The following is a 12,267-nucleotide window of genomic DNA, read 5'->3' as shown; positions in this document are numbered from 1 at the left end:
AAGAAAACTTACTCGGACAAAGTAGAATAATTCTTGAATTCAATGAAACATAGACAAAAATAACAAGAAAAGTGACACAAAATATAACCAACCTATTTAATAGTGATACATTAGAATGTTTTCTTAGTCAGATACTACGAAATGTTAATGCAAAAATACTCATGTAAGATTGATTTAGACGCATGAATTAATCCAACATATATATGTTGAATTAATAAACTTTTGATTACACCAACGAGTTGTAGTGTAGTTGGCAACGTGGAGCTAAGATTCCGCCATAGGCAGGTTCGGCACACCTATGGTCAAAACCAAAAAAAAACTTTTGATTATCAATAGATTAGATAACTTCCCATAAGTCTTAATAAGCAATCAATTCGGACATGCTAATGCACCATCAGTTATTGAGTCTGGATAAAATTTAATGCCAAAAAAAAATGTTTGTCACTAAAGTGAGCATAACTAATGTGTCATAAATGAGCATTAAGTTATAAATGTGTTACAACAACCGAGAGAGGATCCCCTGATGTGCACAAATCACAGCAGGGACCTGCTGCCCCTCACAAAAATTTTAAAATATTAAATTTTTTTTTTTATAAAAATAATAATAATATAAAATTGTGGTGTATGGGGCAGCATGGCCCTGCTGTGATTTGTGCACAGCAGGGGATCCTCTCCCCAACCTTACAACAATTGGATCACAATATTATTGCACCGACTCAATAGTGAAAGAAGCAAAGATATGATGAGCTCCAGCAATACTTCCGACCTCCGCTCAATCGCCGAAAGACTACGCCGTCACGACAACACCAATTATTCACGAATTGCCGGCGAATTGGGGACTAATCGAGCTGCGGTTCTGATCTGCTTGTTCCAAGGAAAAGAAGGGCATCTTCGCGTCATACTCACTCAGAGATCTTCAACCATCTCCTCTCACTCTGGTGAAGTTGCTTTGCCCGGAGGCAAGTGGGAAGAAGGCGACGACACCCACGCCGCCACCGCTCTCAGAGAGGCCAACGAAGAAATCGGATTAGACCCTTCCACTGTCGAAATTGTCTCCATTCTCCACCCCTTCTACACCAAGGTACCGCCTTTATTTAATCAATCTCTCTATTTCTTAGATTCAAATTTGAAATCGATTCAAATTTGCAATTTGCAGCGCCATATTACTGTATTTCCAGTGATTGGAATAGTTTGGGATATCAGCAGCTTCTCCCCTGTCCTTAATCCCTCCGAGGTGGAATCAGTATTCGATGTTCCATTAGAGATGTTTCTCAAGGTTGCCTATTTTTTTTTTTTACTATTTTAAGTTAGCGTAAATGTCAAAACTAGTCCTCAACATATGCTCATGGTTCTATACTTTATCTTTTGAATTTTTTCATCCTGAACATTTTAATTCGGATCACAATTGATCCTATACTAACTATTTCGTCAATCTTTAAACCGTTTAACCCGATTTTTATGGTTTTAACAGTCGCATTGTGATCCGAGTTGTGATTTCGAGTTAAAACCGTTTAAAAATCGGGTTAAAACCTTTTAAAAATTGATTGAATTGTCAGTGTAGGACCAATTTGTGATCCGAGTTGAAATGTTCAAGATGCAAAAATTCAAAAAATAAAGTATAGGACCAAATTATAAAATGAGAATATGTTTAGGACCAGTTTTGGCCTTAATTTGAAATGATTTTGGTCCTTGAATAATGTCCAGAATGAAAAACGAAGAGAGGAGAAGATAGAGCTGATGGGCGAAAGATTTTTGGTGCATTACTTTGATTACGAAACGGAAAAGAGATGTTACACAATATGGGCTCTGACTGCCTCCATTTTAATCAAAGCTGCATCAATTATCTATCAACGCCCCCCTGCCTTTGAAGAGCATAAGCCCACCTTCTGGGGCAGAAGTCGTCATTGAAATACTACCATTATTGTTGATTGTTGTTTGTAATTCTAACTAATGAAAGATTAAGTTCATTTCTAAATGATAAACATTACCCAATTAGCGCAAATTAAATGTTCACAAGTTTTGATTTTTAATCTTTATAATCATCATTGATAGTACTTGTTTTATTGTTAACCATGTTTCATATAGTAAAATTACATAAATAGGAAAACTACATACTTTAATTCCAGCCCAACACATACTGGAAAACATAATACATTAGCAAGGAGAATGGGTAGAGGAAAAAGGCCAAGAGGCATGTCCACAATGGATATGTAGTTTGTGAACATGCAAGCACTTCAATTACTGCACACACCAACAAAACTGTCAGCACCTCAGCTGAGTAATCCCATTCCAATCCATTTATGTACACAATTGCTAAAAGTGTTGACAATCCCATGATGTTGTTCATCACCACTCCGCCATATATCTGCCACAATAAAATCGTGCATGCACTGATGAAATAAAATACGATACTAAAACATAACGAAACCGCACTGAATCTGTACCTCTGAGAATGTCAGAGAAGAGGTTCTTGAGCTCTTCTGGCTTGCTGGGAATATTGCTGAGAGTGCATTCAAGCATATGGGGACAACAACGAAGGAGACGAAGAAGGCAGGCACGCCGATGGCATGTGAGAAGTGTTGGATGCTGGTCTTCAGAGGTCCAGAGAGGAAGGTCAGTATAGCAATGCCTAACATCACTTGAAATATGGATTTTGTGGAACTCCATGTCAATAGCTTCAAACGGCTGCCCTCGTTCCGACCAACTTTATACACTAGATTGTCAACTTCTCCCCACATAATCTGCACTTTTTCCATGTGTTAATGTTAATATATAAATAGGAGTAGTAGCCTAGATTAATTTGATGCAAGATTTATTATACCTTGTCAAATTCATCAATTGATCTCTTTGCATCCTTGCATTTAGTGACGTCCATGGCTTTGTTAAGCCATTTAGTCATGCCATGAACAAATTCTTGCTCGTCAACAATGTCATCACCATCCATATCGAAATCTTCCACAAACTTCTTCACCATTTCTTCATGATGCAATTGAGAATCTCCAGTTTTGGTGACTGTAGTGTGGATCAACTGCTCCAGCTCTGGCCGTGACAGCGAGCTGCTTCTGTCTGTATCAAATTGCTTGAACAGACTTTGCAGAAAGAAAAAGGAAAAATGATTAGATAAATATAGTGCAATGGATAAGAATGAGCAAAGATGATATATAAAGGGAAATATGTAATGTATGTATACGCTTTGATTCGTTCAATATTAGGCTTTCCGTCATCTGTTACAAGCTGTTCTGCTTCAAGCTCTTCACTGTGTGCATGCTTCAATATTCTTGCCATTAGATGCTCAATATCAGCCTTTTCAAATCTTTTCTTCTTGCAAACTGGTTCAACAACCTGATCAAAATGTGCACATTACACTCTTACAAATTCAAGACCATGAGAGGACTATTGTTGTATTAGCAGACACGCTTGCCTCTCGCAAGAATTCTGCTGCATCAGAGTCACCCTTTCCAGCTAGCTCCGCAGCTTCATTGATCCATTTCGAGCATCCCTCTACGAACTCATCTTCTTCAATCCTTCCATCTCTGTTGAGATCAAATGTTTTCAACATTTCTGAAATAGCATAGCCTTTCTCCACCTCTACTTTCCCGGACTGAATCTCGTGAATCAGTTTTTCCAATTCATGAAACGTTATGCTTTTATCAGCATCTTTGTCAGTCTCATTGAACAGCCTGCAAGCATAAGTCTATCTATTCATCTGTACTAATACGGAAATCAGTAAATGAGTTGTGTATGAAAATCACCCTTTGATAACTGTAATGTTAGGTTGGCCACTATCATCAACGAGCTTCTCCTTGGCGCGCCTCTGCACGTGCTGCAGAAATCCGACAAGCAGATTCTCATACTTGGAATACTCCAAACTCCTTTCCTGAATCCATGGATCGAAAATTTGGTACAAGAAGTATGACAGTAGCATCAGTGTTGAGACCACGAGGATGATCAAGATCACCATTCGCGTTCCAAATGATGAGTCGAAGATATTGGCCACTTGCACTATGAAGTAAGGGATCAAAGACAGAAGCATGATTCCAGCGGTGTAACATGTCTTTTTGTCGATTGTTGTCCCTGTATCTGCACCAAGGAATCATGTTTTAGTTCTTGGTTCCAAATTTTCTTCTGATGTTCAAGAAAAGCTAAAAAAGGCCTTTTAATTGTGATAGTTTTTCCTTGAATGAGGAATGATGATGAGCAGCACCAGACTTCACAACAAACTCTCTTCTTCCAAATATCACACACATTCCCCACACTAAGGTGAGATTGAAGACAGTAGATCCGGCATACACACCTACCCCGAATGAAACAGAATCTTGAGCACCGTCTTTGCTCTTGAGAATTCCAGATACTAAAAATAACAACAAAAACCATGTTTTCATCCTATTAAATAAAAAGAAAGAAAGAAAATAATCAAAATTACTTACCAATTACCATAGCTATCTTTGGCAACAATGTGAGTATACGGAAAACAGTAGCACCGTAGACACCAGTGCCTAAGATGTTGAAGAGTCTCTTGCTCCCTCGGCCGATTAGCTTTCCGCCAATAATAATCAAGTATTGATAAACAACTATCTAAAAAACATAGCCCCCTATGTTGTCTGCACATGGGAAGAAGCCATAACTGTGCACACATCGACTAGTAAGAGAGCTCCCGGGGTTCAAAGAGGGAGCTTGAATCACATCAGCATCAACCCCATCAGAGATTAAGTCATCCAAAGTATTAAGCCTCAGAATACGACCGGTGACAGTATTAGTTACAGACAAAATTATGTAATAGACTAGACATGCTACGAGGATAGCCATTAAAAGGCTAGTGAAAGCAGCTTGCATATGCTTAGCAAAAAACAAATAGCTGATTTATATGCTAATTTATTAAGATATAGATTTTATTCGTTTATATGGACACAAAATCATGGAAGAATAACAATTCTTATCTGATTAACTATTAAGAAGTGAAGCATGCATTCGCGAAGAACACGTGGTTAGCCTTATGAGAGCTTGCAGAAAAAGACTGGAATTTCCTCACTTTTTTATATTCCAAGGTGTGTGAGGTACTAATTCCTTGAAATATAACAGCTTTTTCTTCTAACTCTTTTTATAATTTAGAGAATCAATTCCTTGATTACTTTGCATAAAATATGATGGGAGACAATTAGCATATAACTGATGGCAGCCAGTGCATATCAAATGTAGAATGTTTTCTACTTAATTACACTAATAACATATTAATTATTATTACAGTGAAGAAATTTACTCACATCAAAACTAAAAGTAAACACATGGAGTATATCTTACACAAATAATTATAACCGCAGTCTTTCTAAGGCCATCCTAGAACATAAGTAAGAACATAGGTTAATGCCAGAGAAACCGGGTATAACATCACAACTACATAACCCAACCAGCTAGGGAATGAGGTGCGGAAGCCTGTCAGAGCCGTCATCACAGTGTTCATCGTGATAACTACCAGAACTTCTGCAAAGACATCTACGGACAGATTCAGAGCATAAACTGGTGCAAGGAACACAATCAAGCTCACCACGTTGTTCATGTACACGCTACTGTAAAGCTGCACAACAAATTAAAATCAGAGATTTTCAGAATATGGAAAAAGTGATATCTTCATGTACGTAAGCATTTATTTTGACTGAACAAGCGAAGAACTTACCGTAGAGAGTGTCAAAGAAATGGAGTTCTGTGACTTGTTTCCGGATGAAGCAAATGCTTGAACTGCAACTCGGTAGTTCGTAGCTAAGGGTATGGCCAAGTATGAGACAGAGAAATTAGGCAGACTTGCTGCTGTGGCGAAACCCACGACACTGGTGATCAGTGGCTCTGCGAAAGCAGACATCAATGCTATCCCAAGAATCACCAAGGAAAGAGCTTGCAGATAGTTCAGCCAAGTGGTTTGAGAACTTTGGCTTTTGCTTACGTTCGAGCTGTTGCTGTTACCTAACAAGCCCTGTTGTGATGGATCACTTACCTGAAGTTTGGCATTATATAATATAGGATCAGCAGCTGCATTTTCAGCCAAATTTTTGACAGAAATATGATTGAAGTGTAAGTTTTAGGCTTACCTGAGAATTGGTGGCTCTACTTCCTTTGATGCGGTTTTGCCTCTCCTCAGCCAGATCATCGAGTAATTTGGTCATGCCTGCGATGAACTCTTCTTGGTTGATACGTCCATCTCCGGTGGTATCAAAAGACTCCAACACATTCTCAACATCTCTGTCTGTGCTCAAGTCATCTTCATCCAGCCTCACACCCAAGAGAAGCACTCTGAGTTCTGCTGCTGATACAGACGTGCTTCTGTCCTTGTCAATTTGGTTAAACAGGCTGCAAATGACACCTGATGAGGCATTGGAAATGTTGGCTTAATACAAGTTATACTGATCTACGTACTCTTGTATTTTTCGAGTATCAGGCCTGCCGTTTCTGGACAAGAGTCTGAGCAGCTTGTCCTTTGCATATTTGCTCATCAAGTACTCGAATCTACGAGACTGAATCCAAGGCTGGAATGCCTGATACAAAATGAAGCCGAAAAGCAACAAAACTGAGACAATGAGTGCAATAAGAAGAAACACTCTCTTCACTGATGATGAACTGAAAGCCTGTGCTAGCAAAAGGATGAGAAAAGGAAGCAAGGGTATCAGCATTATCCGTGCAGTGTAGCTCGTTTCGACATCTGTTACAGCGCCATAACCTGCTCCAGAGACAAAGAGAGCAGTTTAGCAAATAGATCGACATGAAGAAGGTTAGATCAAAGATGACAAAATGGCACCTTGTGGTGTGGTTTTCTGGCTTCCAGATTTGTCGAGAGTGGGAGCTTCTGAGAGATCATAGCTAGCAAGGATAATGGAAATGCCCCATATGAAAGTCAGAATCAAAACGGTTGATCCAGCAACCAATCCCATCCCAAGAGTGGCCCTTTCTTGAGCAGCCTCTTTGGTTCCCGAAAGCACCGTTGCTGATCCAAAACCAAACATATAGTGTCTTCAGTGATTATTAAACTTACTTTTTCAATTTTATTTTCAAATTCTTTATATTTATTTATATTTTATGTAAATTATTATGCAAATTATGAATAGACTCTGAAGTATAAAAAAAATATTAAATTATCAAATTTCAAATTTTCAACTATATAATCTATATACAATATTACTTCTTTTGATAGAATTCAAAAATCAAAACGACGTTAGTTCATTAAATATAAAAATGAGAGAAAAATTTTATACTTGTTTTAATGAAATTATATCATTTTAAGAATTGTAAAAATATATTGCTTTATACACTGATGAGACTATCAAATAAAATTGATTTTTGTGATTTATTTCTTTTTTAAATCTTCTGAGATGACTAAAATTTCAACAAATTTTGTCATTTGAAAAACTACTATTAATTATTCCCTTCATCCGAGATTAAATGTCTCACTTTAATTCAGCATGAATTTGAAAACATATAAAGAAAAGTTAGAAAAATGTGAGTCATACTGTTATATTATTAGTATTAAATAAAATTTATAATAAAATGTGAACTAAATGAGTTATGGAGGCAAAGGAAATAAGAGAAGGAGAACTGACCAAGAACCATGACAATCTGAGGGATTGTGCCAAGAAACTGAAACACACTGGCGCCAAGTATGCCCGGTCCGATGGTTTGGAAGAAGAGGTCCGATCCATCGCCAACATATTGGCTGCCCAAGGTTATCAGGATTTCGAAGATGATGACCAGGAAGAGCAGCCCCCACGCATTGCTCGAGCATGGCAAGAAACCATACGTCGGCTCACACGTCTCCGTCGCACCCAAACCCACCTCCCTTATCAAACGGCCATCACCCACCTGCATGCTCACAAGTACAACCAGAGCCACCACACTGATTATTCTCATTTTCCCCATCCTTGCCACTTCAATTTAATCTCCACTCATATCAACCACTATATATATGGGCTGCTGGACTTGATCAATGAGCAGCTTCGCTGGAATCCACGTCATTAAAACACTTGTTTATATGACTTGAATTTCTTATTTATTGGTCGAGATGAAGCGTCTTATCAATTGAGTTATGTCTCTCTTTTTTTTACTTAAATATGGATTTAGGAAAAATGTCTTACCAATTAAACTGGGTTTTATCATTATTTTATGCGCAACAAGTTGGCGCATGCAACGTTCGGTCTTAGCCGCCGGGTCAGAAAAATCTACCAAAGACTACGTAAGGCGGGAATACTGCAGGAGTATATATATTATAGTGTGAGATGTTGCATTATTTAACTAACTCAGCCACTCCGAAAGCGATATTTACCTAACCCAATATTTACCTATTGCTTCGGAAACGTAACTTTGTTTGCAGGCCCCCAACTATCATTCTTTGAGCATATTCTGGACGACAAAGATCCAAGTGGGCAGACCTCTAGTTTTAATAAAAGTGGTTGAAGTATTATAGATGAAAAATGAGCTTAATTTTAAGTTATAGGAGTAGTTATCCTTTCTCACATAATTAAAAATTAATATTTCTCATATTCATGAAACATAGTTAGTGAAAATATTTTTATAAATAGAAATTAGACTAGTTTTGATAGATTGATCGGAACAAAATGACACTATTTTTAGTGGATTGAGAGAATATATTATTATTAAAGAAATAGTCTAGTTTTGATAGTCGAAATAAAATGACCTACTTTTTGTGGTTGGATCCATAGAGTAAGAATATGAATGGGTAAGCAGTGACGCGGATGCCCATTTTACATAGAAACTCGAATACAACTTTTTAATCATTTTAGAGGAATTGACTGATACAACTCACCATTTGATATTCCAACCACCTAATACATTTGATTTCACTGTGACAATGATGAGACTCCTGATTTTGATGAATTGAAAGTTAATCCGACTGACTAAGTAGCACCACCACCACCTCAAGGAATCAGTACCTCTGCCTCTTTCACCTCTAGCTTCAAATTTAGCAATCTCACAGAGGTCTGCGACGAAACAAGTTTGCATGAGGTGTATCTAAGCTCTTTCACTGGTGCATACATCTTCAGGCAAACAATCGCAAGTGGCGGGAGTGAGCAACCGAGAAGGAGCACGGATCCGGCATAAGGTTTATTGTCAAAGGGAATGCAATCTAGGATCGAGCTGTTGGCGGTGGTAGAAGTGCGGAGCAGCCTCTGGCAGCCACGAGGGTTCTATAGTGATGACATTGCGCATGTACTGACGCTCAGTCGAGACAATAGAATGGTAGATCACCCACTTTGGATTCACTCTGCCACAATACATACCAAAACCCTTCAATATGGAACACACGTGATACTTCTATCCTTCTAATTTCTAATAAGATATTATCTCAAATCAATTTTGAAAAAATAAGCAATGAGATGATAAGAAAATAAATAACACCATCTAACCTGAATAATACAGACGAAGGGTGAATATAGACTTCTTGTGAACCTCGTATAGTTTTGTATGCGTCGTTATGGCTGAAGGCCTAAATACAAGCATCAGAAAAGGGACATTAATCAAATTATGCTTTTAGTCAATAAGTTTTCCCCAATAATGTGAGTTTGATATTAAGATCCATTAACTAGAAAAGTAACACTTAAAACATCGCTTACTTCTATGCGACAAGCGTTAGAGAAAAATCCAGCAGTAACTGCCTTCCTCACTGCCTGCCGAATCCAATAACCCATTAAAGAAAATAGGAAAGTATTGCATTTTTTAACAGAACATTGAGCGACCAAATTAATCCAAGTTTGTCTTCAATCTTTGCACTTACAAGCAGTAATAGGATGTTTAAATTAATATTATTATTACCAGTGACATAGCAATCATTTATTATTTTAATCATGCAAGCGCATGTATGAGTGGATGAATTAACAATGCTTAAGAAAATTAGGTCCAGGAAAATTATCAGATGTGACCACGACAAAGTAATCATCAGATGTTCCCCTGTACTAACCTGCATATCGTGGTCACAAGATTTAAGGGATATGCCCAAACGCTGTGCTATTCTTCTCAACTGTTTTCGAACATCGTCAACTTTTTCTGTAGGCAAAGCAAACCAAATCTAAGACGAGCACATTGAAATTTTGAAAAATTTTAATGTATACAATTTACAATACTCACCATTGCATGGTAGTTTATGTGGTTCCTGTGACACCAACTCGAAGATTTATTAGACTCACATCCTCTATACACATTTAAGAAGGTAACATGGTCACCCTGCAAAATTATGAGCAGAACCAGAAATTGTATTAAAAGAGTAAGAATGTTATGAGAGGATAGGCAAAAAAAATATAGTATGTTGTTGTTAATTGTCAATTTAAAAACATGAAAATAATAAATTCACCCAATCAGTAAAAGCTGAATGGTAAAACCAATTACAGTTGACCTCTTTTTAAGGTAAGACATTATAGTTAGATACTCAAAAAAGTATAACATATCCATGACTAACTAATATTTCTGTTACACTAGCCAATCAGATAACGTAGTGGACAATTCTATATGTAATAACTTAATGAGTACTTGTTGATAATAAGTTAGTCCAGCATGCCCATATCCGATTTATCCTGAAGCTAAAAGTTAAGTAGTCAGTATCCAGAACAGCACAATCCAATACGCATGATACAAGATACGTATAGGATAACCAATATAAATAAGCAACTCTCACACAAAGTCTGATACTTCGTTCAATTAATGGTACATTCATCTTCCATAACAACCATCTATCTATAAGTAACAAGTTTTACTAATCCAGAAGGCTATATGGATATTTCAAAAGCTTAGAACTTCTCGTTGGGGTACAAAATATTAAAAACTGCAAGTCAAATATTGTGCAGAGCATATGATGGATGAGCAGAACAAGAAAGCACCTCAGCAGCAGCAAATTCAACTTGGCCTCATCCAATTCTTTTCTGATCCCCTGGTTGAATACCAGATCGACTTCATGGGGAGGAAGAAAGATGGGAAGCAAAAAAGGAAGAAATATGAGAAATGGAGTCTTTTGCAATCAGAATTATGCGATCAAATAATAGCAGAATGCAGAGATATCAACTTAATAGAAGTTGCAGAAAGAAGAAAACAAACCTGTAAGGACAACACAGCAGCAATAGTGATGGCTTCTTCAGAACAGCCAAGATCATTTGAAGCTAAAATCATTTTTGAAAACCATTGGATCCTGCATATACATTTGCTTAGCAATGGGAAGATTACGATAAATTATTAAACAAAATGTTAACTCTCCAGATGATGAAACATTGAGACACTACTTTATATATACATACTCTGCCAGAGGTGACAGCCTCAGAAGTAAAGTTACAGTGTACACAAATTACAATAAAATGTGAAATTGAATTATTTTTCATGAGCTTAGATACCGGAAGGGTAAATTAAAGCACCAGAGAGAATCCCGCACAATTTAGAACAATCTTCTTCATGTAGTGATCGCAGTAACCTGACAAAAATATATACCCTTGATTTCACTAATTTAGCAAAAACTAACACGGTCCCCATGCTTTTCCTTCACTTTACATAAATAGCAATGATTATCTCATCATCTCATGCATCAGAACTCCTGTTCTCTTTAAAAAAAAAATAATAATCCTGTCCTTTTTCATCCAGAATCTTGCTTTTTGAAATGAAACTCAAGTTTCTAAAAAGTTTTCTACAACACGAATTCCCCTCAATATTTAATACTCTCTTTGACACACTCTAAGTGACACGTTTCCTTTAATCAATGTCCCACTCTAATTGACACATTTCCTAAAATAGAAACGTCACTATCTCTAATTTTTCTCTCTCTACTCAATTCACAAAACAAAACTGTATAAAAAACATGCCGGATTAAAAATGCTCCACTTAGAGTGGACGGAGGGAGTAATTTACTGAAATCACAACACTCCTTACATGACCCTCCTACTCCAGTACACTTCACATAAAAAAAACAACAATGATCATTGTGCATCAGAATAATTATTTTCTTCCATCACAAACTTAATTTGAATAAGGGGGAAACCAAAATGTGTAGCATACAAAATCATCATTGATGCAATATAAGGAGATTGGGCTTCAGAAACTTACTAGTGGAATTTCAGCAATTTGGAATCCAGTAGGAGATGTAAGTTTTGCATCGTCATCAATAACTCCAAGAGAATACAACACTTCAAGTGCTGATCGTGCTTCAGGCGATGGTGATGATGGCCAGTCAAACCCAAAATATTGTCTATCCCTAATGCTTTTAACTATCAAGGAAAATTATAAATAAAACTGCCA

General features: G+C 37.1%; 4 protein-coding genes across 4 annotated transcripts; 1 reads left to right on the top strand and 3 right to left on the bottom strand.

Moving 5' to 3' along the window:
- Positions 1-642: 642 nt before the first annotated feature.
- Positions 643-2,030, top strand: LOC121791611 (nudix hydrolase 15, mitochondrial-like). Its single transcript, XM_042189483.1, has 3 exons — positions 643-1,081; positions 1,157-1,276; positions 1,705-2,030. Exons 1-3 carry the CDS (start codon positions 740-742, stop codon positions 1,906-1,908), a joined length of 666 nt encoding a protein of 221 aa, XP_042045417.1. The 5' UTR covers positions 643-739; the 3' UTR covers positions 1,909-2,030.
- Positions 2,008-4,806, bottom strand: LOC121791609 (sodium/calcium exchanger NCL-like). Its single transcript, XM_042189481.1, has 9 exons — positions 4,633-4,806; positions 4,428-4,536; positions 4,295-4,351; positions 3,753-4,080; positions 3,422-3,680; positions 3,191-3,342; positions 2,822-3,089; positions 2,445-2,741; positions 2,008-2,365 (listed from the first exon to the last, which is right to left on the bottom strand). The coding sequence occupies exons 1-9, from the start codon at positions 4,804-4,806 to the stop codon at positions 2,117-2,119; spliced, it is 1,893 nt and encodes a 630-aa protein (XP_042045415.1). The 3' UTR covers positions 2,008-2,116.
- A 378-nt stretch (positions 4,807-5,184) lies between these two features.
- LOC121791610 (sodium/calcium exchanger NCL2-like) lies at positions 5,185-7,934 on the bottom strand. The gene is made up of 6 exons (XM_042189482.1): positions 7,584-7,934; positions 6,785-6,970; positions 6,406-6,706; positions 6,081-6,339; positions 5,672-5,986; positions 5,185-5,572 (listed from the first exon to the last, which is right to left on the bottom strand). Exons 1-6 carry the CDS (start codon positions 7,897-7,899, stop codon positions 5,324-5,326), a joined length of 1,626 nt encoding a protein of 541 aa, XP_042045416.1. The 5' UTR covers positions 7,900-7,934; the 3' UTR covers positions 5,185-5,323.
- Positions 7,935-8,603: 669 nt separating this feature from the next.
- Positions 8,604-10,036, bottom strand: LOC121791608 (probable pre-mRNA-splicing factor ATP-dependent RNA helicase DEAH9). Its single transcript, XM_042189480.1, has 4 exons — positions 9,956-10,036; positions 9,612-9,665; positions 9,405-9,484; positions 8,604-9,262 (listed from the first exon to the last, which is right to left on the bottom strand). The coding sequence occupies exons 1-4, from the start codon at positions 9,959-9,961 to the stop codon at positions 9,109-9,111; spliced, it is 294 nt and encodes a 97-aa protein (XP_042045414.1). The 5' UTR covers positions 9,962-10,036; the 3' UTR covers positions 8,604-9,108.
- Between the last annotated feature and the right edge of the window lie 2,231 nt (positions 10,037-12,267).

This window comes from Salvia splendens, unplaced genomic scaffold, assembly GCF_004379255.2.
Source record: "Salvia splendens isolate huo1 unplaced genomic scaffold, SspV2 ctg852, whole genome shotgun sequence".
NCBI classification, from domain to species: Eukaryota; Viridiplantae; Streptophyta; class Magnoliopsida; order Lamiales; family Lamiaceae; genus Salvia; species Salvia splendens.
The sequence above is the reverse complement of the archived record's forward strand: the minus strand, read 5'-3'. Positions and strand labels throughout refer to the sequence as shown.